Genomic DNA, 27,327 nt, shown 5'->3' with positions numbered 1-27,327 from the left:
AGACGTGTCTTGTTCTAGAAATCCTCTTACTCATTCACAGAGAGAGTCTACATCTGTCGGCTTTCTTTTTGTAACTTTCAGCGACAAAGACAAGCACTTTGATTAGGATTTTTTTTGTTGTTGTAAATATTACTTTGCAGCTTACCGCCTGTTTTTGAGGCTGCTGGCTAATGTCATCTACCGAAGCAAATCTCAAAAAGTCACTTCGACCCTAAACCTCCAGAAGATAGAGCTAGGATAAAACCACAGAATTCCCCTTTAAGTAATCAAACTGCTTCTTACATGACACCAACGTTACATACTGCTATAGTACTACTGTACTATTAACACGATACATAACTGATACTCCTCCACCTTCTGTTTGTACATATAGTTTACAGCATGTTGTCTATTCTTTTTTTTTTTTCTCATAGTGTGTTTTTTTCTTTTTTGCAGTCTATATTACAGTCTCTGGATGCAGATTTTGGCTTTAAGCAATGAACCACTCCTATGGATGGTGAGTTTGCTTTACAAAGAGGGTCTCTCTTTCCCTGGGCGAGCTCCACAAACTCAAATCCTTCACAGTTTCTTCAGTGTTCACCTCTTCCTGACAGTCCTCATTTGACCCCATATATATATATATATATATAATATATATATATATACTATATATATATACTATATATATATATATATATATATTTAACAATATAAAAAATAAGTTATTGCGCATCCAAAAAAAGTGCATTGTATATTTGAAAAATATCTTTCTCTCTTTACACTTTTCCATTTTCTTCATGTTTCCTGCTAATCGGGATGGGTTCCTATCAACGGATTTTTGGGATGGCGGCAACGTTTTTTCAGTGTTCTGCACTTTTGTACCGTTGACTGGAAGAAATGGGAAAGTAAAGGGGGGAGGAAGAAGAGAAGGGGAGAAGGAAAGAGAAAATAGGTAAAGCAGGGATGTGGTGCTACGCGATGACCATGGGAACGTCGTCTGAGAAGCCGCTGATCATGGGAGCATCTTCATCATCATCACCTGGAGAGGAAGGGCAGAAGTTATAGCCTGAAAATCACTCCTATAGGAGGGGAAGGGTTACTTCGATCTCATTCACACAAGTTTATCTGGAACAAAAGTTTTGCAATCCTTTTGTGAATCAGGCTGTTGAGAATGACATCCCACACAAGCGTCTGCTCTCTTAACGCTTGTGTGGAATAAGGAAACACACACAGCAACAGAAACATTTGAATCCTCTCACCCAGTTCGTCCCCGGAGGAGAAGATGGCGGAGCCCAGGCGAGAGTTGTAATGTGAATTTGCGAAGGCGGTGAAATTATTCTGCAGCCTGCGGTGTCGGAGGTAGAGCGCCACCAAGCCGCCGCACACTCCCAGAAGCAACAGGAAGAGGACGGGAACCACCACGGCCGCCATGTCCCCCGAGCGGCTGTCAGCGCGGGAGCCATCGCTCGCTCCTGAGGAGGTGGGAAGGTTACAGGTGCAGTAAAATATGAAATCTTCTTTTTAAACCTTGTGCTATTTGGCAGCCCTTACAGGACTGTGTGCGTATATTTCCATACCTGCTCCTAGCTGGTTGTAGAGCAGGAGTGCAGGTTCTCCACACAGCTGACTGCTGAGCAGACAACGCGCCTGCACAGAGAAGGTGTAGTTGTGTCCAAGCAGCAGGCTGCTAATTCTGAAATATGTCTCTGTGGTGTTTCCCAGGTAGGACGTCTGGTTGGTCACACTGTCGTAAACATGCACCTCATACCCCTGAAAATAAAATTAAACACTTTGATGAGAAATGTGAAGAGCAAAAACAAAAAGAAGAAATCAACAGAAGACTGTTGTGCTTGATCCTGCTTGATGGTGATTGGCTGTTGTTAAAAAATAGATAATCAAGCATCTTAACCAACACCAGCCAACCGCCAGAGTTGGCAATCAAGTCTGATTGTGTTGTGAAAAAGAGGGGGAGGGGACCTGATCGAAACACAGTCGTAGTGTGAAGAGTTATGAATGTGTAAAAAATGTCGAAGATGTTGTTCCTCCTCGTCTCACCCTGCTCTCGTTGAAGCCTTTTTCTCGGACAGCGAGACTCTTCCAGAACAGGAACACGTGGTCGTTCTCTGTCAGAATCTTCAGAGCCTCAGGAGCCGGAAGGGGAACTGAATCAGAGGAAAATATGAAGGAAAGGACTTGAACTGCTGGTTTACTAACCTCTACGAAGAGACTCTCTGATGTGTTAAATTAGACTATCAAACATAGTCACATTCATTGACATCAATGTAGGCCCATGATGCTGATTTATTGCTGTCGCTCCAGTTAATCCTTCCTGTACTACATGGTAACCTTAAGCACAGTGGGCTGATGGCAGTGCAGGTTAAACTGGTGTACAACCATTTAACTTAAACACGTTCAGCACAGACATGTGGACGTTAACCTGCAACAGGACTGAAGGCTAACGCTGCTAACATTTCAGTGACATTTCAACCAGCTGTCAATTTCATTCATGGAAAATGGGATGAACTTTTTTCATAGCAATCGACTAGGCTGAATGCAAAATGGTTTTAGTCAGTGTTTAGCTGTTTTTAAATTAATTGTGGGTAACTTTTACAAAAGTGAGGCATCAGGCATTTTGGGCTAAAATTAAATCCTGGAGAGACTGATAAGGAGACATCAAGAGGAACAGCTACCATGTAAAAAGGACAGCAGGGACAGTGATTTCGCTGTACCTTGTGATGCACCCATTGTATTATGAGTCTTTTTGTGTTAAACAGACTGCGATGAAGTGAAGTGTGTACCTGTGCTGAGAGTGAAGCTGGCCTCTTTGCTCATGTTTCTCAGGCGGACAGAGACGCTGTATCGTCCTCCAGGCTCGAGGCCTCTCAGCAGATACTCCACCGTGTTGTTCTGGGTGGTCAGCTTGTAGTCCCGCTCCACCTTACGGATACTGTCCCGCACGTGGATCGCATACGTCTACAGATTCACGAAGCCAGAGAGAGAGGGCAGGAAGACAAACACACATGATGTGATCTGTATCTCATCAGAAAGTCAGGTACGTCAATACACCATTTTTACAAACTCAAAGAATACCAGGATTTGGATAGCTGATTCTGTGGAGGAAAGGATTAACTTTTCATCATTAAGCGCTGGAACATGAGACAGAGTCGTACCAGAGGAGTGTTGGGAGCATCGTAGGGCGGCTGCCACTTTAACGTGGCCTGTGTCTTGTCCACTCGGACTCGATGCAGGTTTCTGGGAGGCAGCCTCTCGTTGGGGATCATTTTCACCACGGCGTACTCAGAGGGGGGACCCAAGAAGGGGGAGACGACACGCACCTGCAGGCAGGCGGCCCCACATTATGGTCAAGATCATGACATGCACGAGTCATAGAGGGAACAGAGGCAAACAGATGCAACATTTTGGTTTTCAAAAAAATGTTTGCAACTCTTAAATATAGCAAACTGTTCCCTCCTAGTGACGCCATTTTGTTCTTTGTTTAACTACAAATCATGAACTTCTTATAGAACAGAAACTTCACAGTCATGAATATAACATGCTCGAGTCCCATAGAGGGAACAGAATACAACCAATGCAACTTTGCCTTTTTCTAATGCCATCAAAAATGTTTCCAAATCTTAGATGTACAATTGAATCAACACTTTGACTTACTGTTCTCTCTCTCACATATACACAATGATTTCATTCTTCATCTTTTTTAGCAGCAAACTGTTTTCTCCTTACTTCCTTTTTGGCTTTGTTTAACTGCAAACATTTCTTATAGACATTTCTGATTAATTAAAAGAGCTTGAGATGTTCAGAGCTCATCTTTCTGCCTGTGTTGTTGTAATGCAACAAACCAACCTTTCATTTCTTGTAAAGTGATCTTGTTTTAAAATCCTAGAGAGTTTTATTCAAGATAGTTTTCATTCACACTTTCTGACATTGAAGCAAATCGAGACAAAACAAATTAATTGGATTGATGATGTCGTCTCTCATGCTATTTGAAACACTGAGCTGCACCTCAACACATTCAAGTTTTCACATTTCTGGTGTTAGTCTCTGACATGGATCCAATATTCACCAGGATTCATCAACCTTCACACCGAATAATTAGCACTACTCTGACTTCCTTTCGTACCCCTAAATCTCAGAGATCTTAAACCTCTATGCGTCATTTTCACACAGACGTTTCTGCATTTCACATTTTTAAATCACAATTGAGAAAGTCAAGCAGACTGTTGAAAAGTTGCGACTGATTCCAGTTTGGATGAGGACTCACCAGGAACAGATACTGCTCATCACTGTCCACTGTGACCGTCAGTGCGGGAGACGAGGTGCTGAGCTGACGAGGACTGCGGTACAGATCCAGGAAGGAGGTGGCATAAAACACACCGTACACCTAAACCACACACACACACACACACACACACACACACACACACACACACACACACACACACACACACACACACACACACACACACACACACACACACACACACACACACACACACACACACACACACACACACACACACACACACACACACACACACACACACAAACAAACAAACACTTGTCTTTAATTAAAACATATTAACAGATCTGACTCTTTCAATGGAAGTCTAAACCTGCGTGGTGTTGTACCTGAGACAGGGGTCCGGTCATGTTCCAGCTGCAGTCCACAGCGGTCTGGTTGAGGGCCCTGGCTTTGAAATGGGGCCGGTCTGGCTGGGTGCCACTGGTCTGGTGATGAGACAGAGCAGTGGGACTGTCTCCTATACTGGTGTGAGCCCACACGGCCACCTCGTACACCGTCCCCTGTGTCAGGTTTGTAGCTGGAAACACAAAGCATTAACATTATTTTTCAGATCAACGCGTGTGCACAAATGTGATTAAAAAACATTTTTCCACCATCAGAGCACAAAGATCACCTCTGAGGATCCTCTCAGTGACCGTGTAGTTCTTGTTCTCCCTGACATGGGAGTCAAACTGCCAGGATAGAATCACGATGTACTGTTTGACCTAAAAGAAACACGGGAGAGTGTTACTCCTGTTTCTCACACACACACACACAGGCAGGACGAGACAATCTGCTGATGTCTTCAAAATCTGTTCTCTACAGATATTTTCAACAAACAACCTACAAGAACACAAACAGATTTGCATTATTCAGAGCTACATTTAAAAAATGTTTAGCCGATGAGGCCTTTAATAATGAAGTAACACACAATGCGTCTCCACGGTCTGTTAAATCTTTCATATTATTAATGTCTAATCTTTTGATATTTTCAGGAAAGTAAAAAACATGTTTTTTTCCTTTCAGTTTGTCAATCACTTTGGGAAAGTGATGGAGAAAAAACCTCTCACCTCGTACTGCGAGTTGAAGCTGAATGAGAAGCTGAGCGAGTCGTTGGTGACAGTGTCGGTGATCACAGAGGGAGGAGGCAGCGCTGCAGAGGAGACAGAAAACAAGAAGAAGCAGATTTAGAGCCGTTTAAATGAAGGCGACTTCTTATTCTTTTCACTTTATTCTGCAGTAAATCAAAAACTCAGAACTCCCTCTGTGGGCTCAAATTAAAAACCTGCATGATTTCTTCCTGTGAGAAGAAAAGATCAGCGTCTCAGTTAGAGGAAACGAATAAATCAAGTACTTGTTAAAAATGTAGGAATTTAATCAAAACAGTCATATCATGCTGGAAACTACTCATTTAGATTTCTTCCACCTTTTGTCTTTGGAGAAAATCCTGACTACTGATCCATTAAGTTAAGGTGTGTGCACAGCACTTATTTAACACCGAGATTAAGATATAGGCTTAAACTAAATGCATCTCCTCCATGTCAGTTCTGTTTACAAGGTTGGAGAGCTTCTTTTATACATTTAGGGCCCTCACGCTTGTAGAAATCTCCTGAAAAACGCAGGATATTTCCAGGTCGTATGTTCTTTTTGGTCACAGAATCACTCTCAGAAATTCTCATTTTAATGCTGCCCCTTGCTATGAATGCTAAATGACAAGGTCCCTATGTCTGTACATGAGAACTGAATTTGGCCAAACTGCTGCTAAGGCAATCCAACACAAACACTGTCATTCAGTCACTGGTGACACCTGCTGTTTAATAAAATGCCCTCAGAACTCTCTGTTGTCTCCTTAGGCTCGTTTTAATGTATATGTACTTGTGGGTGAACACAAACAAGGGTAAATATGATGTATGTGTCCACACAGGTGATGATATCTATCTGCAAACTACACGCTCACATGCCCCAGCTTAAGTTAAGCTGTTGCTTTGAAGTAAAAAAAAAAAAAACACAGGTGCATGTGCCTTTGTTGACACAAGCTTTCATTATAACAGCGACTCTGAAGAAGAGGCCGAGACAGAGGCAAGAGGACCAGAAACGACAGCAGCGTTCCCGTCACACCAGCACAATCTCAAGTACTTGTTTCCCACCAGCAGGTGGCAGTGTTTTGATGGTTTTGAAACCGTGTGATCGAAGACGTCAGGACATTTTTCTTACCTTTTTTAGGTGTGATGGATTTCACTTCGCTCCAGTTTCCCACACCTCGACTCGTCACTGCTGCCACCTTAGAAACATCACCATAGCAACATTAACCATCATGCATCAGTAATGAAAGGAGGCAAAAACTTCTGTTACATTTTGATATAATCATGTTGTTTTACACTTTCATTGATCAGATCTTTTCACCAGCACATTTCTGATTGAAACAGAAACACTCTGTGTGTACGTGTGTTATTTTCTTACCCTGAACCTGTACATGTTGTCCGGCTGCAGCTCTTTGACTTCAGTGTTGGTGGTGGTGCACCTCTGTGACGTCCATTCAAGACCCCCTCGCTCACTGTACTCAACCTGACACCAAATAAAAACAGTGACACATGGTGAGGAGGAGGCAACACAAATACGTTTCATGCATTGATTGTATGAAAAGATCACAACTCCCCAGAGGAGCTTCCCCTGCCTACTGGCTGCAGTAAAGATCATAAGCTCCGCCTCCTCCATGTTAACAGATGGGACGTGGTTCACACTGATTTATGTTCAAATGTGAATTATTCATTTTCATTGTATAAAATCAGATGTAATTGACAGCTCTGTTGACAAATGTGCCTCCTGTAACGCTGTGTGCACCAGATCATCCAAGCAGAGAAAGACATGAATGAACACTAACACAAGAGTCACTGAACTTTCTGAATCTGTTCTACAGTTTACTGTACCCGCCTGAGCGATCTTTGACCTTTTCCTGTTAACTTGAATGTGTATTTTGGTTAGAGGAAGAGGCGAGTCTACTTCTCAGACACTGGCGCTGAACGCCCAGCATTGGTTTCAAATTGTGAACAACAGGAGGAGGAGCGTTGTCGTCCATCTTCATACACAGTCAGTGGTTTGATGCTTATGAAAAGGACTCACGATGTACTCTCTGATGAGGCCGTGTCCTTTGTCAGGAGGACTCCAGGAAACTTGCACCTTGCCGTCCTCGTCGTTATCGCAGGACAGCTGCAGGTTTCTGGGTGGGTCGGGCACTGCAGGATGCAGACATGCACACAAAGAAAGGATTGAAAGAGTGAGTGCATCTTATAGGTGAAACTCAGCTAAGTACTTTCATTTAGCCAACAGTGTTTTATTTCTTATAGTCAAAACATTTGATGATGTTTATCAGTAGCTTAAAGCAGTTAATCCTTACGCCTACTTCTTTGTTAACTGTGTAGACATGAGACAGAGACAGCGGATATCGCGTCCCATGAGTTGGAAGTGTTGGCGTTGATATAAAGTCCGTGAAAACTTACATCCCTCTGGCGTCCTGACTGTGATCATCTCGTTGCTCTTGTGCAGCTTGCTGAGACACTGAGTGAGCACCTTGACTTGGTAGGTGGTGTCCGGTTTCAACACCGTCAGCTGGTAGATGGTCTTGTTGCTGTGGGTGTCCATGATGGTCCACTGCTGGGTGCCCACCAGCCTAAAAACAAAGAAACGCATCGTGGCTCAACCCGTTTCAAACATTCACCCGTTGGTTTATAGGCACGATCAAAGACAGGATCAGAGTGGATCGAGAACTAGAAACCTCACAGACATGTTCTGGGGAGCTCTGACATTCATTTCAACTTGTAAAAAAAGAGGATATGACTATTTAATGACGTCACACGACTTGAGCTATAACGTTTTATTTCAAAGCACGAGACTCTTGTTGTCCTTAACAGAACCTGGTTTTGATGTTCAACAAAGGTTTCTGTGTCAACGCGAGGTGGAACAGATTATGCCAGGAACAACTTTAAACTAATTTCTCAGAAAAACATTGTGAAGGGAAGTTGCAGGACGTCTCACCTGTAGTAAACCAGGAAATAGCAGGTGTCTAGAGGAAGGCCTTTGGGGCGAGACCAGGTCAAGGTGATGGCACCCAGGAAGTCTCGTGTCCACTGGAGGTTCTGGACTTTGTAGGCCAGAGAATCGACTGGGACAAAGAGAAAGACAGAAAAATGTTTTATGGACAATGACGAGCCTGTAATAAAAACAGAGAACCACCAGGTGGCAGTATAACACTGCTTTCATCTGGAGGTTGTTTTTCTTCAGCTAATTCAATTCTCTCCCCTTGCACATGAACTAAACACACTTTGGTTATTATCAGAGAATCTGGGACCTACGGGTGCAGTTGTCCTCGTCACTGTGGTCGGAGCAGTCCAGGAAACCGTCACACCTCTCACCGTCCAGCACGCAGGCCTCGCCATCAGAGCAGCGAGTCCCGTTAACACATGACAGAGGACCACGAGTGGCTACAGACAGACAAAAGCTTTAAATCACTCGATGTGATCTCAACATCCCTCCTATTTCTGTTTGCATTGAACAATATTACTTATATTAAATATTATATATAAATATTACTAATATTATAATTTATATCATAAATTAAGAGTCACCAAATACATTTTCATTCAATACCTGAAAAAAAGGACCTCAGTCCAAGTCTGCGTTTTATGCAAGATGCTCTAGCAAATTTTTTTCTAATTTGGATTAATTAACACATAAGAACATGCAGACTGTGTGTTTACAGGAACTTCTACCATAATGACTTCATCAACCAATGTGTAGCTGCACTGAATAAATGACAGACACCCTACAGTAGCTTTTGCAAAATAGATGTAATGCTGTTCCCTTCACAGAATGTTATTCGAAGCTCAGGTCTTGTATTCAGATTGAAACTGCAGGACGACAACATTTCACCGTTGCAGTGATTCTGACTTGAAGCCAACCAAAGCACATCTTAAACGCTATTTGCATTTAAATAGTGAACTGGGGGCTGCGTTGATCATAGTTAACAAAGGTTTCTACATCATTTTGGGTGCCAGTTGGATGACATGCATTGCAGCATGTTGTAAGGAACATTTTCTATCATTCAGCCTTAAATCAAATGCCTCTAAAGTGTTAACAGGATGGGTGCATTAAGGTTTTTTGTAAAAAAACACAAATTGCACTATGTTGCCTTTATGTAAAGAATAAAAGTAATAAGAGCGTAGAGCTTTATTCATTGTTGCTAAACAACCACTAAAGCAATCACACAGACCCCTTTCAATCAACTTCTCCAAATATTGAAAGCAGAGGGGGGACACGCCACGTCATCCACCTTGTTTCTGACCTCAGAGACTCGGTGGAGGACATGCAGCACCTCGTCATTTTCAAATCAGAATTGTCAGTAAATTTGAGTAGACTTTGTCGAGTGCACCCAAAAATGACAGTTGTTGTTAAATCACCAGAGGTCTCCAGGTGATACGAATGCTGTGTGAATAAGGCTTTAGATGGTTTTAAGGTGCATGGTCGGCCTACTGTAAGGGTTTAATCCACTGTATTTTTAGCACAGCTTCATCTTTGTCATGAGTGTGTCTTTGTGTGTGTGACGGTGCCACAGGTTCACTGTTCTCACAAACTCACGACATTGGGCTTCATCAGAGCGGTCCTGACAGTGGATCTGACCGTCACAGCGCTGCCAGTCGGGGATGCAGAGGGGGGGTCTGCGACACTGGAACTGACCGCGACTGCAGCGGCTGGGGGAGGGTGGGGGAGGAGGCTGCGTGGGAACCGGAGCGACCGTCACAGAGCCGTTAGCTGCTGACAGAGTGGTGATGAAAGTTACAAAGTTACAAAAACAGACGCAGTCTTCAAAGACAAATACTAAAGAAATGAGCCACTGCTGCTTCTACATATCTGTGTTCCTCAGCAGACAGACCTTTACCTGTGGGACATCCCAGTTCATCGCTGCCATCAGGACAGTCAGCGTAGCCGTCACACACCCACGTGTTGATGATGCAGGCTCCAGAGCCACAGTGGAAGCGGTTTGGGGCACATGTGGAGGGGCCAGGGGCTACAGTGTGAGGAATAACGCCACCTTCAGGAAGAAGAGAGAAGTTTAGTGAGTGGAGACGAACAGTTTGGACAATTTAAAAACTTTCACATGAAGAAAAGCATAAACTGAAGGGTCAGTTAATCACAGGGACAGCTAGAAGTATATGATAGAGGCACACAGCGTGCTGGTTGGTGTGCACAGGATGCTCATTACCTCTCTCTCTCTCTCCCAGATTTCTGACTCTGTCCTACTGTATCTCTCTCATAAAGTTCTGATAAGCCCCAGAATAAAGTACATTTAAGACCTTCAGTAGTTTATTATATAAGAATTTGGGTGTACATTTTGAATATTTCTAAAAAAGATTATTACAGGTAAAGAGAACGAGAAGGATTTCTCTCTTTTTATGTTTGGATCCTACAAGAAGCCAGTGTACCTTAAAAGTCAAATTTCAACATTTTTTAAGATCCATTTTTTGTCTTAAACTGCAGATTGTGAGGGGAAGCTGAGGATGGGTGGATGGGGGTGTTCCCTGGCCTTTTTTATGATGTGCTGTCAGAGATTACAAAAGGCTGTCATTGCTCATAATGATGGTTCTAATCCTCATCACAGACAGAGTACCTGTGCACTGAGCCTCATCCGACCAGTCCCCACAGTCGTTCTCTCCGTCACACTTCCACCACGTTGGAATGCAGCGTCCGTTTCTGCACTCGTACTGGAAATACCTGGAGCAGCCGGGCACCTCGGTGGGAGCAGCTGCAACGCATGGAGCTAACGTTAGCATGACGTACTGCTGCTTTAACGTAACCACAGTAAGTATAAATGTGTGCAAACAGCTATCGCTGATGGTTCAAGAATAATTCACATCATGCTGAACTCTTCCTCCTCACCACAGTTGGCTTCATCCGAGTAATCGCCACAGTCGTCCATGCCGTCACATTTCCACTCCAGGCTCACACACACTCCATTGGCACACTGGAAGGTGTAGGCGTCACACACTTTACCAAACTCAGAGGGTGTGGCTGAAAGAAAAACACAGGAATGTTAGTTAAACAAATCCCTTTGGTGCATTAAGCTTTAGAGGCTTTAACAAAGAAAAAGGAGAAGAAACCAAGTGAAAGACTTAATGATAATAATCCATTCGTTTTATAGAGCACTTTTCTAAGACATGCTTGTTCTCCTCACCACATCCAGCGTACGCTGCGTCCTCATCACTTCCGTCCTCACAGTGTTTGATCCCGTCACAAACCAGAGACTGGAACAGACATTGAGCTCTGTTCTTACACACAAACTCCATGTAGCGAGTACACAGCGGGTCTGTGGACAAAACAAGTTGTCAGGTTTTAAATCTGCAGGTTGAGTTTGAACATCCTCATGGATAACTGAAGTTTACTGGGCCACTTTTCAGGTCATGAAATCCAGAATTCCCGGTGAATTTGTAAAAATCAAATGAGCATCCCTGTTAATTTGATGGGACAGGATTCTCACCCTCTAATTTCTAGATTCATCTCTAATCTGGACCCGTTTCAAAAAAACAAAACAGCAAACAGGATCACTCACCACAGTTGTGCTCATCAGCGCCATCTGAACACTCCTGGATGCCGTTGCAGTGAGCAGTGGCAGGAAGGCAGGTGTGATTGGAGCAGAGAAAGCCGTTACAGCGAGTTCCCTCTGCGAACACAGAAAACAGTGAAAACTGTAAAGCTCCAAAGTCCGAGTTTGTACGTTTGTAAAAGGATGGAAGTAAATGGATACAATGCTGAATAATGCTAAAAGGGTCAACTGAAACCGAAAGCTTCTAAACCTACACTTAGTATTTACAGCACAGCTGTGTGTGTGTGTGTGTGTGTGTGTGTGTGTGTGTGTGTGTGTGTGTGTGTGTGTGTGTGTGTGTGTGTGTGTGTGTGTGTGAGAGTGTGTGTGTGTGTGTGTACTTACCACAATGTTGAGGATCCTCATCAGAGTCGTCTTGGCAGTCGTCATCGCCGTCACACACCCAGCGCTGTGGTATACAGTGTCCTGTGTGACACTGGAAGCTGCTGGCCTCACATGTATGGTGGCCCACTGAGGACAAAAGAGAGATTAAAAAACTGAAATGCAAATTGATTGATGACAAATGCATTAAACCACTTTAATATGTTAAAATTCTGACTGCCAGTCATTCTCTGCTTCTTTGATTGATTAAATGTACAATCTAAAAATCTACAGAGATTCTATTTAATCAACAACAAAAAAACTAAAACAGATTTATGTCATAGTGTTTCATGCAGTTCACAAGTATCCCATAGTTCACCTGTACAGTTGGCCTCATCAGACCAGTCTCTGCAGTCGTTGTCTCCATCACAGCGCCACGCCTCACGGATACAAACACCTCGTGCACACGTGAACTCTCCGGGGCCACACTGGTGAGACTCTGAGAAATGCATCAAACTCACAATCAGTGCATGCAAAGACTTTGAGTTTCTGCCGCTGATCGAACCACACTAACTATGTGTATATCTTTGGCTTTGAAAGGCTAACATCTTCAACTAAGTCCAGTTGCCTTTGGATTTCACTTTGATTTAGCACGACCCAACCGACAGAGAGAGAGAGAGAGAGGGAGAGGGAGAGGGAGAGGGAGAGGGAGAGGGAGAGAGAGAGAGAGAGAGAGAGAGAGAGAGAGAGAGAGAGAGAGAGAGAGAGAGAGAGAGAGAGAGACTACTTACTGTTTGATCTGTGAGAAACACAATGAAAAGCTTTAGAATGAAGAGTATATCTGCCAAACCCTCCATATCGCCCGGGGTTATTTAGAGATAAAAAAGTCACATCTTACCACAGTGCTCTTCATCACTGTTGTCGCCGCAGTCATCTTCATGGTCACACTTAAAGGCCAGAGGGATGCAGGAACCTGAGGCCATGCAGCGGAACTGGTTTGATGGGTCACAGGTCGTAGTGGCTGAAAATGGACACCACACAGACAAGGACAAACACATACACAGTGTGTTCATTTATTACTGTAAGAAACTCTACATGTCTTTATATGAAACAGTTGAGGAGGGGTATAAAGTAAAAAATCTGTGTAATCGGGGTAAAGGGTTTCTCAGGTATATTTGTATGTGGGTGTGGTGTTGTTGTTGTAATACTTATTTTGGCCACAAGGTCAGGCGTTCAACCACCCCGAGGTATAATAAAGGACTGAAGGCATTTGTGTTTTCTTTCAGGTGATTGTGTGTTTGTGTCTCTGCAGTTAAGGTTCATATTGTACATCATATATCATATATATTTATCACTAATAAAGTAAGAAAAGAAGTCAATTAATTCGATGGAAAATCAAAGGAATGTTTAACTTTAGTTACCAAAGTATCATTATCACAGGATAACAGAGTAAAATAAAATAAGGATGGATGCATGCTCTCTCTTTCATGTTGAAGGAGTCACATATGAACGCAGCACAAAGTATTTGCTGAATCTCGCTCAGTCATTTTAAAGAAAGTGCATCATGACAAATCTGATGAATACTTACGACACTCTTGTTCGTCACTCATGTCTCCGCAGTCGTTGTCGCTGTCGCACTTCCAGATGCTGCTGATGCAGCGGCCGTTAGAGCAGCGGTACTGGTTGGGCAAACAGCTGTGCTCTATGAGGAGGAAAGAAAAGAGTTCATGCAACAGATTCTTAATCTTAGCGTCAATTCTTAAAGTTTTAACCATATTTCCAACATTCTCATTTATATTGCAGCAGTGCGTGTGTTTATCTCACCGGTCTTCACGCAGGTGTTATTCTGGAGCTGGTAGCCAGTGGGACATTGGCACTGCAGCTCTCCATCAGGCATTGTTAAAGTCGGGGCTCCGTCCGGGCAGACGCAGGTGTGTCGATGTCCGGGCTGAGGCAGACACAGCAGACTGCACGGCTGGTCGACACAGGCATTATGACCTGATGGACAAAAGATCAGGAGGTAGAAGAGTTTGACCTCGTCCTAACAAGGATCAACAAACATTTGCACAAATTTCAGCCTTAGCAATAACACAGTAAACTGTTGATACCAGTCAATCACTTACATTAGATAAAGCTGTGGAGACAAAAAGTGTGTATACTTGTTTAAAAACAGTTTCAGAACTCTGTGTGCAGTAATGACGTGGCTCAATCCTTCCTGTTATCTACTTTTTTTTTTGCATAAAATCTCACAATAAAATTTCAAAGAAAAACAAAAATATTTTCACACAGATATTCCTGCTGCTCTGTCAATCTTTTTGGACTCCGCTGCACTCTCGGTTCCTCACCTCTGTTCTTCCCTTTATAGAAGATCTTGAGGTCCATGACTCCGGTTAGTCTGCCGACGATCTGCTCGTTGCTCTGGGAGCCGGCTTTCGGAGCTTTAAAGATTCCCATTCTGGACCAGTCGTCCCAGTACAGGTCATTCTGAAAAACCAACATAGACGTGTTAAAAAGAGTGCAACATTTCTTCAACTCCATCCAGTCGTTCTCTGTTAAGTGAGGTAACCATGACAATTTGGGCTCTCCCAGAATTTTTCATTTTCATCTCATGAATTGAAGTTTAAAGTATTTCAAGGTGATAACTATCAGTTCCTCCTGTCCCTCATGTTTGTTTACGATAGAGTAGTATGGGCCAGCCAATCGAGGACAAGGATTTTTTCAGTATGTATGTGGGTATATATTTGAGGGTCTCACTTTAAAGACAGCGATGGCGTACGGGTGGGGCAGCCCCTCCATCAGAACGCTCCTCTGACCCCCCATGAAGTCGGCTCTCTCAATGCGGTCGCTGTAAGCTTCGGTCCAGTACAGCCAGTGGTCGTCGGCCGTGATCCCGTTGGGCCAGCGGACGCCTTCAGACACGATGCAGGACACATTGGATCCGTCCATGTAGCTCCGGTAAATGCCGGCCGCTCGATCTCCCCAGTCGGTCCAGAACATCAGACTGTGGAACCACACAGGAGGATTTAACAGAAAAATTTACAGCTTTAGAGTATTTATATTTACATTTATATATAGTATTAATAGACATTCTTTTCAGCCATGCATACTTTAAATCTATATCATAGGTAATGTCTCTGAAGCAAAAGGTACTGACTCAACTCGCAGTGTAAAGAGAGAGATTGTTCTAAGTAGACGTTTGACATTCACAGAGTAAAGGTGATATGATTCTCCACACCATGTACAGAGGAATCTAAAGCTGGAAGGAATTTGTGACGTATGTTGTGAACTGTATTTAACGGATGCACAGAGATCATTAAGCCTGTCTGTTCTACAACCTCAAAGTCTCAGTGTGTATGTCAGACCCCCAGTTGGGTTATGCCGTCTTCTATCATCCAGTCTGTTTTATAGATTCAGCATTAGGGACATTTAGTTAAACCCCTGACATTCACAGTTCATGGTCATTCCGTGTAAATTTTAAAGGACCGTGTGATTCTGGATACATTATTCAGGCCTGTATCCCCCTTTGAAATCTTTTAACTGTCACACAGCTGATAACCGAAACCCTCCGTTTACATTCGAAGAAATATACGATAAGCTAAAACTACCTATTTACAAAGACAGGGATATGAGCTGCTTAGTAATCAAGTATCAGGCTGCAAATCTTTCCCTGCCTGTTCAGCAGGCTTAATCTTTATACTGGCTGTTGAGTTGTTCACTTTCACAGTTTGATATTATTTCACTCTTACCCTGACATTGTTTGATCACCCAGCTCTACATTTAGTCATATCTGAAAACAAAGGGTGATTCTTTTTATTCGAAATAGAAACCTAAGTGTGGTAAATGGTAAATTGAATTCATGAGCTCAGGGAATAGGAAGAGGAAGCAGGTGACGTGTGGTTGAAAACAAGTGAAAGGAAAGAGGAATGGCGGTAAAACAAAGACTTTCAGGGGAAAACCATCGAGGGGTTACTCAGCTGAACTTAAAGCAGAAGTTATGTTTGCAGAAGTGAAGCTGGCTTTGTTATGGTGCATGTGAGTTTGTGTGAGACTTTTAGTCTAGTCATCACTTCCTCAAAGTCTCGGGGTTGAGTTGAAAGTTTCAGTGGATGGAGGTAAACGTCTGGGTTAGCCAAACAACTGTGGAGGTTAAAACCTCAATCATGAGTGTGCTGACCGCAAACAGTGTGAATGATGCTCATGCACGCTGGGAGTTTTACCTTTTGTTTGACTTTGAGCTTCTAAAGAGGATGCATGATGTCTTTTTTTCTGTGAACTAAAATCACAAAGTCTGCTTGGTTTTATGTTGAATCATTTCAGATCTACAAGCCGGGGTTTTTTAGTGAGGAACATTTCTGGCCTCTGTGTTAGGTTTAGGGATTCAGTATTATAAAGAAGGTCCTAAAAGGTACACAAAAACAAATGTGTGTGTCTGTCTGCGGCTGCGGCTCAAATTGGGGGTTCAATCCCCAGATCCTGCAGCCACATGTCTGATTTACCATGATAACAATACAAACTTTATTTAGGTAGCACTTTTTACAAATACATAAACCAGATAATGATAAAACAGATAATTACAGGTATTGGACATAAAAAGAACCTGTGCCTCGTCAAAGGAGAAGCACATCTCAACCCTCCTAACCACGAACAGAGAGCAGGGGAAGCAGAAAGTCTGCAGAGAGATGCAGAGCTGCTGTGTGTTTGTTACCTCTCTCCAGGCAGCAGAACCAGAGCTCTGGGATGCTCCAGGATGGACGAGTTGAGCAGAGTGTGACGCAGGTCCCCGTCAGGGTTAGACACCTTCAAAAAAAATGTAGAGAAAACTTTAAACTTTGTAAAACTTTTTTTTTGTTTTTTTACTATCACTAGAGCTAAGCAGAAGAAAGCAGGTGACCAAAAATACCCTGCTGTTCTGAGAGGTCGAAGACATTACTGAAGCTTTAAGGCTATCTGTGCATACAGTATGCAGTAGTAGTGGAGTCTACTTAAAGAACCATCCTGTGCACACACAAGCCAGTTCATGGTCCCTGCCTTCACTGGTGAACATGAGCGGTGAGTAAGCACAGCACCGCCCTGTGCCTCTGCAAAGTTATCTCACAGAGGTGGCACACTTTGGAGTAATCATTATGAACCTTTATGAGGTGTTTCATAACCTCAACATAAAGATGATAGATTCATATTTCAGTTGTTCTGATATTTAAGAGATATAATGGATTAACAGGATCCTAAACAATGATTAGGATGTGTTCAACCTTGTTTAAAGTGCAGCGTCCACAGCAGCACATACATCTACCACATGGTATCCTAAGTCCTATACAGTGCTAATAAAAAATACACATCAAATGGCAATACCTCAATCTTCTGCGCTCCAGCATCAACCCAGTACAGCAGCCGACTGACGGGGTCGAAGGTAAGAGCCTCCACGTTCTGCAGATCTTTCCTGACCACGACCTCCTGACCCGTGCTGCCGTTCAGACACAGACGCTGCAGGAGTGAGGACAAGAGAGAGGCGGCTAAATCTTACATATCAGCCTTTAAACAGTAACACCAGCTCCTGAACTTCGAAGAAAGCTTCCTGCAGGAGAGGCTTCTCACTCACCTGTATGGTGTCCAGAGAGATGTCAGCCCAGTACAGACAGTTCCTGTCGTAGTCAAAGTCCAGAGCCACGGCCTCTCGGAGCCCAGCCAGAGGCAGGACCTGGTCTGCTCCTGTGGCCAGGTCGTATCGATGGATGGAGTTCCTCACCGCGTACAGGATGAACTCGTTACTCTCTGACAAAGTAGAGGAGGCACCATGTGACCATGTGTACCACTACGAATTTGGGAAAAATGTTCAATGACTACTGTGTCTAATGGTTGAATTTACAAAGATAACTGCGCTCATGATATTCTTGTGCTAACATGACAATTGAGCTACGCAGCAGAGTTTAATTTTCTAATTTATATATATATAGCACCTCCAGTTTCTACTGCTGCAGGAGGTACTAGTTGAGATGTATTTTGTGAACTCAGAAATCGACTTTTTCTGTAGTGAGGCTCATTGTCATACAAAGGATGCAGGGATACAATTAATTCTAAATATCAGGATATATCAATATCTCTGTCTGTATTAACATTTAATCAAGGTCAGCTTTACCTCCGACCGGACACGGCAGCATCTCTCCGTCCAGTCGGGACTCCACATCTCCTCCACTGCAGCTGTCGCCTGGTACCTTCCTGTAACTGCAAGAGGAACAGGACAGGCACTCACTAATTGGACACTAGGTGGTGCTCTAACCTTAAACATCTGAGCAGGGCAACATGACTTCATCCCCATAACCGTGACAAATCAAAGAGAATGGGGGATGTTAGGCTGAAGTGATCTATTAAATTAGAAGAGACAGAAAAAAGTTCAGGTGTTAAGTCAAAAATGTGACGAGAAACACGTGAAAGGGTCAAAAGAAAAACAAGGAACAGAAACATTTTAAAAGAAGAGAATGAAATAATTCTGTATCCCCAGTTCAGCTTTCAGTCTCACTTCTTTTTATTTAACCTTGAAAAGCTCTGCAGTTTAATAAAACTGAAAACTGTGGTAACCTCAACATTTAACTCAACTCAGGAAGAGCTTTTGTCTCCCTCTTTTTTCTTGTCAGTAACATACAGATTTAGCCAACTTTAGAAACAAATATTCCCACCTTCAGCCTCCTGAATACTGCTAGATTTCTCTGCTAGCAAAAGTTAAGTACCGGTAACTGGTTTTACTCACGCATGTATGTTTTTATTTGGAATAACTCTTGGAGAGTACAATTACATTTTTTTTATATACCAAACCGCCTCTTAAAACTGGACACTCGCATACAAGCTGCACAGATTTGACAGTTACCTTGTACATTTTAATTCAGCGACACTTTGTCAGCTGCAAGACTTTTCCTCATAATAAAAACGTTGAACATTTATATTGCTCTGCATCTTCATGTTACTTTGGCTGTGTAATGGGCTGTCCCTTTAAAAGCAGACACTTCTTACAGTGTTACTAACGATCCAGTCATCTTCATTAACCCTCAACCACAGCTTGTTAAAAAGGCTTTCACCATTCAAGGCTGTAAAGCTATGCAGCAAACATGAAACTCAGACTGAAAGTTATTTAATATTGGGAGCATGAGGCTGATTTAGAGCCCACCTGCTCAAAAAACAGGGCAATTAAGAGACACCTATGACTTGAAAATGTTAAACCAAACTGGGAAAATGGCGACTAAAATTGAAAAATGAATGCAGCCGATGCCGACATTATGCTAATAAACACACCGAATCCCAGGATGCACGTTTTTGAAATATGTTGTCAGGGAACAGCAGCTCACCCTTTGCTGCGGCGGTACGTGGTGCCGACAGGACACGGCACTGGAGGAGCGTACAGGTCACCGACGAACTCAGGGTCAGGCACACACACCTGCAGAGACAAGTCTTCACTCAGCTTGAAGCCGTAGTCACTGAAAGGAGAAAGAAGGGGAGAGGGGTGGACGAGGAGGAGAGGGAGGAAGACAGGTGGGGAGAGGAGGAAAGAAAAAACATGCCGGTTAGCTTCTGCCCTGTGATTAACGGCTGCACCTGACGTGCATTTTAAAACAAGCTCATTATGAGCTGTGATGGGAGCTCCAGGAGCGTTAAAAATGTGCAGCAACGGCAGAATCTGACGTACTGGTCTGTCAGAAGTGCATTCAATTAAGAGTCCGGCACACAGCGGTACCTCTCTCTGATATGAAAGAAATCATACTCACGCTGAAGCTAATGAGTAAAGATTTAAAATTGAACTTTTATGTTCGAGTAATTCAGATGTGATGTCTACAGACCTATTTACACGGGACTCATGTCCACCTGGGGACCTCTCGTAATTACAAACATAAATGAGTGGGTCTTTAATTTCTATCTTGGGTGATTCTATGTCCATAAATACTAGATCAAAAATCAAAGTGTTTTTCAGCAGACAAAGAAAGCATGATGATACTGGTCCCATGGGAAACCTCTGGAATAGCAGGAAATCCCCGGGTACTTCCACTTTCATATGAGCAGGCTTTGGGGAGCTGTTTCCAGAGTTACTTAAACAAGAACTATAATTACAAGAAAAGACGTCCCACAACTCTATTAAAGTACACTATCAATTGTAGTCAGCAGCGATTCTCGAGTCAACTGGGGCCCCTTTCAGCTCGTGTTCATCACCATTCTGTCTGCTGGTTTCCCGACATTTACTTGTCTTTCTCTTCGTTTTCCTTCGGTGACTTTCATTGAACACGTTGGTTTTGTAAGTAAAAAGGCGTGCCACACTTAGCATGGCAACAAGAGGGAGTGCTGTCAGACAGGGCCCCCTCAGATAGGTCTCCTAATGTCACTGCAACATTTGCATATTTTGAGCCACTGCTGTGGTTTAAAGTTCGTCACCCACTGGCCGGGGCCCAGAGCAGCAGTTTGCCTTGCCTGTTGACAAGCAGCAGCCCAGTCAGCGGGTCATATTTTACATACATTACTGTTTGTGGATGAACGACTTGAAACCAAAGTTATTCTCAGCTGTTTGTCTGATGAAAGGAAACAATGGAACAAACACTGAAACAAGACAAACGCTGGTCACTGATTGGACACATGAAGTCAAGACGTATCCGATCGTATCCAATGTTAGTTAGTTAGTTATGCGTCAAGATGAACCATACGTCAACATGGTAACCAATTAATGACTCCGGTAAGTTACAAACTGGCTAGTTCACATGTAGGGTTAAGTTTGGATTTTACTCCCTAACTTCAGACTGAATTTCAACTGAGCTGGTGAAACGACCACAGAGTTTTATGTGTTGTGAACAGCAATTTAAAAATGGGACATTTTTATTGAGGCCTGTCCTTCCTTTACCGACTGGTTTGAACACAGTTTATCATCAAACAACAGCGACAACAACAAATGAATTAATGACACACGTAATGTCTGGATGTCTAGTGCATCAGTGCGTCTCTCACCACTCGTAGTCCTGTCGGGTGCAGGAGCAGTTAGAGATGGTCACAGGTCGGTCGAAGTCCTCTCCGTTAAAACAGGTGGCGTGAGGAGCTCGTCTCTTAAACGTTATCTCTCTGCCCAGCAGACAGTCGTTACCGTGCTCGTCTGACGGGGACCAACGCTTGTAGTCGGCCTCTGAACACGGCACACCTGAAGAAAAACAAAAAGCAGAAACACCACGCTTTAAATATCTGACATTGATGATGAACTGAGAGATACTGTTCACAGTTCACATTGAGATCTTTAAAGGGAGCGTAAATTAAACAATAAAGCTACAAGTTAAGTTTCATTTAAGTTAGGAAACAACCTCTGGTGTTCAAAAACAAGAGCAGAAGTGCAAAAAGTGCAGTTCCTCAAATGTCCACTTGAGGCTGGATGCAGGAGGAGTCAGCTCCACCTCTTTGGCTGTTTATGGATCGATCCAAATGCAGGTGGAGAGAGCATTTCTTATATGTGGACCTCCATCATTCAGCTTGAGAAACCACCGGCTGACGTCACTGAGACTACGTCCATGATTGATACAGGCTGTGGGGTTGACTTATAAATAGCTGATGGGAGCCGTGGATGCTGTCTTTCCTCTGACATTCCAACCTACCCAGGACGTCGGAGGTGTTGACCTGCAGGATGAGCCAGCTGTGTCTCTGGTCGGCGTAGGAGCCGAAGATGGTGAAGATGGTGCTCTTCTCCCCGGGTTCAGTCAGCAGCTGGTACACAAACACCTCCCTTTCTGAGAACTTGAAGTCTGTCCACGTCTCGCCTTCATTAGTGCTGAACCTGCAGGGGACACGAACAGAATGTAACCTGTCTCTTTTAGAAAGCGACAAGCTGTTTCCTATAGGTTTTCTATCATCTCTTTTTGCATGTACTCTGTCATCATTCTTTAACGCATTGAAGGTGTTTGTGGTTCTTCATTAAAGGGACAGTACTTAAAAAAATGGGGATTAATTCTCTACTTCTTCTGTTTGGCAAGAAGAAGAATTCCTGTTTTCATCTGAGCCACCAAAGACCTCTCACTACTCGCTGACTAAGCTAAAGCACGTGAGTATGAGTGAGTGTAATCTGCTTTATAATTACTTTTCCTCCAACCTTGGCAGTAACTTCATTTGCATTATAATTCATTCCTATATGTTATCTTGATTCAGCTTCCTCCCTTAAATTGATCATATTTTCTGTTGATTAAAGTTCCTGTTAAAAACTTTAACTTTGCATCAATTTTGGCGCCCCCCTCAGGACACAGTGTTTTTTTATAGACAAAATGTTTTTTTTGGACAAAGTGTTTTTTGTCCTGCGAATCTAAGAGACCAATTTTCAAAACTATTTTCGTCTTAATGGTCAATGTCTTCACACACGGTAAGAGGAGCTTTCAAGTCATTAAAAAATGTCTCAAGAGTTTGATGTTTGAAAATGTTCATTTTGGAAGAAACAACTGATGACAGCTGATGTATAAACAGGTATAAAGTGATTTTTATTGTTCTCGTGGAGGAGCATTTAATCAGGGTCATTTGGACTCACTTGAGGTGTGTGGTGGCTCCTCCCTGTGGGATGGCCATCAGGATGCCGCCGTGGTCTCCCCATGTGAAGAAGTAAGGGCCTGCAAGAGCCTGCACAACAAAAAGCATCATAAATGAACTATCAGGAGCGAAAACCAAACGGGTCATTTAGCTCTTCAAACCACTCTTAAAACAGGATTCTGGAGGTGGTTCAATCTAAACTATGTCTATGACAAAGCGCTGATGCTCTGGTTTTGCTCTTCCTAGATGCTAAGCATTGAAAAGGTAAGCCGTAGCAAAAAGAGCATAAAGGTCCATACAGTCAGGATAAATATGCGGTGAGCTCAGGACTGTCTGTAAACCATGAATTGCTTGTGACTCAGTTTTACAAGCTGTGTTTTTCTTGTCATCTGTGTCAGATTTTGGACTGACCTCCTTCCAGCGGGCTCCGGCGCTGCTGGATACGTACACATTGGGCTTGTTGGCCAAGTTCCTGCCTACAGATCCTGCAATCAGAAGACAGAAAGGCTTTTAAACGCACACATTACAGGGGTTTTCCCTCCGTATTACAGACAGGATTTAACCACGGCTTCAGCTTTCACATATGGAAAACGTGTAACCCTAGAAGTCAAACCAAAGCATTCAGTAGCTTGCAAGCATGTGACCCTTTTATGCACTTACAAATAATAACCTCTCACTGTACATTGTTAGACATAGTGTAAAAAGTGAAATGAAACATCTTAAAACGGAGGAAGTTGAACATGAAGAATGATCTGCTCAGGCAATTCACAAAGAACTAAAACATGCAGAAGTGACCTCAGCCTTCATATTGATTCCAGTAGTGTTTCTGGAGTGTCAGTGAAGCTGAAAAATAAGAGGTCAAAAGTTTGTAAAGATTCTTAGCACTCAAGGTTGCATAAGCAGAGGTAAGTAGGATGTTGCAGAGATGTGTGACCTTTATCGAATTTCAACATTGTAAGCATGACGCTGTTGAGAGATGTTTTTTCATGATACTGGATGGTGCAAGGCTCTTGTGAAATGTGTTGATTTTATCACAAATGTTATTGCAAATGATCCCATACAGGAACATCAATGTGTGTACTTAGCAGTGTATAAATGCATCCAGGAGATACAGCACTGTCTTGCTGGTTAGATACCATGAGTTAGGGAGTCAGAGGAAAGGTCAAAGGATCATCTGAGTGGTTTTTGTTTGCACCAAGATGAAGAAGAGCCTGCTCATGTACTCAACGCCATAACAAGTTAAATAATAATGAGAAAGTGTCGACTTGGCAGTGTACCATTCAAACATTCTAAACTATGAGTCAGAGCATGGTTGAAAAACAAACATAATCATGCATTCTTCCTTCAACTCTTAAAGAACAATCGATGGACTGATCAGCAGCAGGATCCACATCTGCAGCAGACAGACGCCTGCGAGTATCTGCAGAAGTCAGTCGAATGAATCAAATCTCTAAGGGTGAATGACTTCCAGAAACAGAGATTAAAAAGACAGGAGCACAGTTGTAGTGTCTCCGTCGAGGGCTGTAAGGCTGCCTCCGAAATGAATTACACCCCATTTCTGTGTAAAACGGGTTAATGACACTCATTAAATATCATCAGACAGACAGCCAGAGACACCAGACTATAAAACCAAATGTTCCTACACAGGCTCACAGCCTGCGAAGTGGAGTGCAACACATGCAGTCACTTGAAATGTGTTTTCCAGAAATATAAAGCAAAGCATCACTATTTACACTCTGATCACAGGCTGCATCAGTGAAAGGTTTGGAGAGTGATCACAGAGGGGTCGATCCCGTGCTTCAGTTCACTCGGGTCAAAAGTCTCTACTGCTCACCTGTGAAGTTCAGTCTCACATGTCTTTACCTCCCAATCCCTCATCTGTTTAATATTATTGTCTGAATGACACCTAACAGAGCTTCCTGATACACTGAATTCAATAATTATTCATCATTTACAAATAAATAAACAAATGAATAATAATAAATGTGTGCCATATGGTGAACACTGGGATGTTCAAGTGAATTCTGAAGTGTGTGGAGGAATATATGAGCAGTTGATTCAGGCTGTTGTTGATGTAAACATGTCAGTGTACTGTGAGGGGTTGTGTGTGTGTGTGTGTGTGTGCGCGCACGCGGGTGTGTGACTGCCTGTATTCACGAGTGTGTGTTTGACCCGCCATGTGCCCGCTGGGTGCAGCAGCAGTAATTATCCCATCTGCTTGAGAGCGATAACGAACGAATGGCGCCGGCAATTGCCAGCCCTCTCTCTACTCTCTCTCTATCTATCTGTGTCTTCCTCTGCCCCCTCTCTTACTTTCTCTCTCTCTCTCTCTCTCTCTCTCTCCCTATGCCCATTATCTAATAAGAATTTAATTAGAGGGACTGGCTGGGTGCTGGGGAAGCAGCCTCCTATACACTGAACAGTATCAACAAATCAATGCTTTTCATCGGCTGTAAACAGGCGAGCAGGTTGAAACTGGAAGCAGAAACTCGGCTTCATGAACACAACACAGGAACTGTTTCCACCTCACTCTGGGGGGAGGGGGGGGGGGGCTCATTCACAAAGGGATCGTGCAACTTTTTTCACCTGATGAACGCGGGCAAATGAGTCAAACTGACAAAGTGTGATTCACAAAAACACACACAAAGAGTTAATTGCACCCATAACCGTGCAGCAGAGCAAACAGCCTCCGCGAGCGTCGGTGCTGCAGAGCGTATTTTAATGAGCCGTTATGCAGTTGTTTGAGGAAAAGTGGCCCCTGTGTGGAAAAACGGTGTCGCTGCAAAAATGTGTGATTCAAAAAAACAGGTGCTCACAGCCAGACGCAGTGGAAGCTTTACAGTCTGCTAAGAGTTGGTGTTAACTCTGCTGCAGTGTTTAGATGATGGAGATGTCACGCATAAACTTCACAGTGATCAATAAAACATATCCGCCTCTAAATGAGTTTGAAATAAATGATTTTAAATCTGTCAATAAAGTCTTTAAATATTACTTTCATTCTGTTTTCATTTGAGAACTGCTGCTCCCTTCATCTCCAGAGACCCCTCAGTTAATCCCTCCTGTCCTTCAGCAGCTTCACCGGCTCCTGGTTAGACACCGTCATTCTGCTCCTCACCTTTAAGATGACCTCGCTCATCTGCACCTCTCTGCATACAAACACACCCACCCCTTCCTTCAATTCAACTCACCCGCCCGCCAGTCCACTAAAGGGGTCCGGAGACTTCTGCCGCTCTGCGAGAGACCATCTTGTCTCTAAAGTGTTTGATAACTGCACTTGAGGGATCAACACAATAAAAGGGATTATCTACATCTATCTATCGCTACAGATCTCAGAAAGATCTCAGCCGATGTATCAGTGTCAGATTTTTTTCTCTGACCATTATCAATGACGGTATCTGACCCAAAAATCCCGCAATGGTCGCCCTCCCTAGTTTGTATCTCTGCTTTGTAAGGTGACCTCGAGTAATTCTGAATATATTGATGGTAAATTAGCAGGATCTCATAACCTTTGGTATGATGTGAATCATTTCAACACTTCCTCTTACCTTGAAAAACAAACTTCAAAATACTAACACACTGAACCAGACAGTTCAGAAACTATATTTACTGAGTGAAGGGCTATACAGGAAGTGTATATTTACTGAGAGGAAGCTCAGCTCATTACTTCAAAAGGAGCGCTTGTGTTGCTCGTTTCCTGTGCAGAGAGAACATATCTGCCTTATCAGAACAAAGTTGCCTGAGCTTGCCTGGCTCCAGCTCTGACAGCGAGCCTCCAACAGATGGCCCTCACAATCCCTTCATCGGCCATGACTAAGAGACACTCAGTCAAAGTCCTGCCAACATGCTGAAATTTAAAAATACAATACTTTTTTAGTTTGTGTCAGGGACATTAGGAAGTTCAGAGGACTGTAGGGATGAGATAAAACTGACTGAGGAGTTTAAAAAAAAAGGAAGTAAAGCTAGCAAAGTTTAAAGACACCATCTGGGATCTCAAATTTCACTCAATAATTTGGCCTAAAAATACTTTTTGTGCCTGTACTCTGTGCATATTGTGGATTCAAAGTAGAAGAAATTCAATCTGCTGCTCATACGGACTATCACAGGCACTTCATGCTAACAGTATGCTTCAAGTCAGGGTGAGTGGATTTGGATTATTTACAGCACAGGTTTTTGTTTTTCATTTCAGTTGGGATGATGATCTCAAACTGATTCAGGTCAGAGTGCAAGAAAAGAAAACTATTATGAATCTGTTCTGTTACTTTGCTTTGTTTCAATGCTGCATTTCTCTCCCTATGCGCATCCTTTGAGGTTTGAAAAGAGGTGTTGAGGAGTCCCTGACGTTGCTGCTTGTGGTCCCACCTGTGGCCATGATGAGTCCCGGAGCGGAGTCTTTGGATAAGATGGGCATCCTCCTCAGCTGGATGTTGAACAGCTGGCTCCAGCGCTGAGCCAAGTGCAGAGAGCAACCTTTACTGAGCTGAAACAGAGAGCGGAGCGTCTTTCATGTCTTCACATTTCTCACTTGTCTTTGAGGGCTTCCTGCTAAATGAATAATCAGTCAGACACATTTGTT

The 27,327-nt window shown here is 43.2% G+C and overlaps 1 protein-coding gene across 3 annotated transcripts in view; it reads right to left on the bottom strand.

Moving 5' to 3' along the window:
- Window positions 1-664: 664 nt before the first annotated feature.
- Window positions 665-27,327, bottom strand: part of sorl1 (sortilin-related receptor, L(DLR class) A repeats containing) — a 67,051-nt gene continuing 40,388 nt past the window's right edge. The window contains exons 10-48 of one of the 3 annotated variants that reach the window (XM_079353630.1): window positions 27,114-27,231; window positions 23,166-23,239; window positions 22,756-22,844; window positions 21,839-22,017; window positions 21,207-21,393; window positions 19,568-19,696; window positions 18,367-18,452; window positions 17,830-18,002; window positions 17,583-17,714; window positions 16,939-17,030; window positions 14,988-15,234; window positions 14,579-14,717; window positions 14,058-14,231; window positions 13,822-13,935; window positions 13,132-13,254; window positions 12,613-12,732; window positions 12,258-12,383; window positions 11,880-11,990; window positions 11,505-11,636; window positions 11,210-11,341; window positions 10,941-11,075; window positions 10,206-10,364; window positions 9,911-10,084; window positions 8,629-8,757; window positions 8,312-8,438; window positions 7,777-7,946; window positions 7,400-7,512; window positions 6,740-6,844; window positions 6,494-6,560; window positions 5,350-5,432; window positions 4,914-5,004; window positions 4,627-4,817; window positions 4,259-4,378; window positions 3,150-3,314; window positions 2,778-2,952; window positions 2,035-2,141; window positions 1,557-1,749; window positions 1,239-1,451; window positions 665-1,018 (exon numbers count right to left, since the gene is read on the bottom strand). In XM_079353630.1, the coding sequence (XP_079209756.1) occupies window positions 951-1,018; window positions 1,239-1,451; window positions 1,557-1,749; window positions 2,035-2,141; window positions 2,778-2,952; window positions 3,150-3,314; window positions 4,259-4,378; window positions 4,627-4,817; window positions 4,914-5,004; window positions 5,350-5,432; window positions 6,494-6,560; window positions 6,740-6,844; window positions 7,400-7,512; window positions 7,777-7,946; window positions 8,312-8,438; window positions 8,629-8,757; window positions 9,911-10,084; window positions 10,206-10,364; window positions 10,941-11,075; window positions 11,210-11,341; window positions 11,505-11,636; window positions 11,880-11,990; window positions 12,258-12,383; window positions 12,613-12,732; window positions 13,132-13,254; window positions 13,822-13,935; window positions 14,058-14,231; window positions 14,579-14,717; window positions 14,988-15,234; window positions 16,939-17,030; window positions 17,583-17,714; window positions 17,830-18,002; window positions 18,367-18,452; window positions 19,568-19,696; window positions 21,207-21,393; window positions 21,839-22,017; window positions 22,756-22,844; window positions 23,166-23,239; window positions 27,114-27,231 (5,262 nt within the window). In that variant the 3' untranslated portion in view covers window positions 665-950. Of the gene's footprint in view, window positions 1,019-1,238; window positions 1,452-1,556; window positions 1,750-2,034; window positions 2,142-2,777; window positions 2,953-3,149; window positions 3,315-4,258; window positions 4,379-4,626; window positions 4,818-4,913; window positions 5,005-5,349; window positions 5,433-6,493; window positions 6,561-6,739; window positions 6,845-7,399; window positions 7,513-7,776; window positions 7,947-8,311; window positions 8,439-8,628; window positions 8,758-9,910; window positions 10,088-10,205; window positions 10,365-10,940; window positions 11,076-11,209; window positions 11,342-11,504; window positions 11,637-11,879; window positions 11,991-12,257; window positions 12,384-12,612; window positions 12,733-13,131; window positions 13,255-13,821; window positions 13,936-14,057; window positions 14,232-14,578; window positions 14,718-14,987; window positions 15,235-16,938; window positions 17,031-17,582; window positions 17,715-17,829; window positions 18,003-18,366; window positions 18,453-19,567; window positions 19,697-21,206; window positions 21,394-21,838; window positions 22,018-22,755; window positions 22,845-23,165; window positions 23,240-27,113; window positions 27,232-27,327 lie in introns of all 3 variants that reach the window. The other 2 variants (XM_079353631.1, XM_079353632.1) reach the window with 2 other exon arrangements.

The sequence above is a fragment of the Symphodus melops genome (assembly GCF_947650265.1).
Source record: "Symphodus melops genome assembly, chromosome: 10".
Classification (NCBI taxonomy): Eukaryota; Metazoa; Chordata; class Actinopteri; order Labriformes; family Labridae; genus Symphodus; species Symphodus melops.
This window is presented reverse-complemented; position numbering and strand designations above follow the sequence as displayed.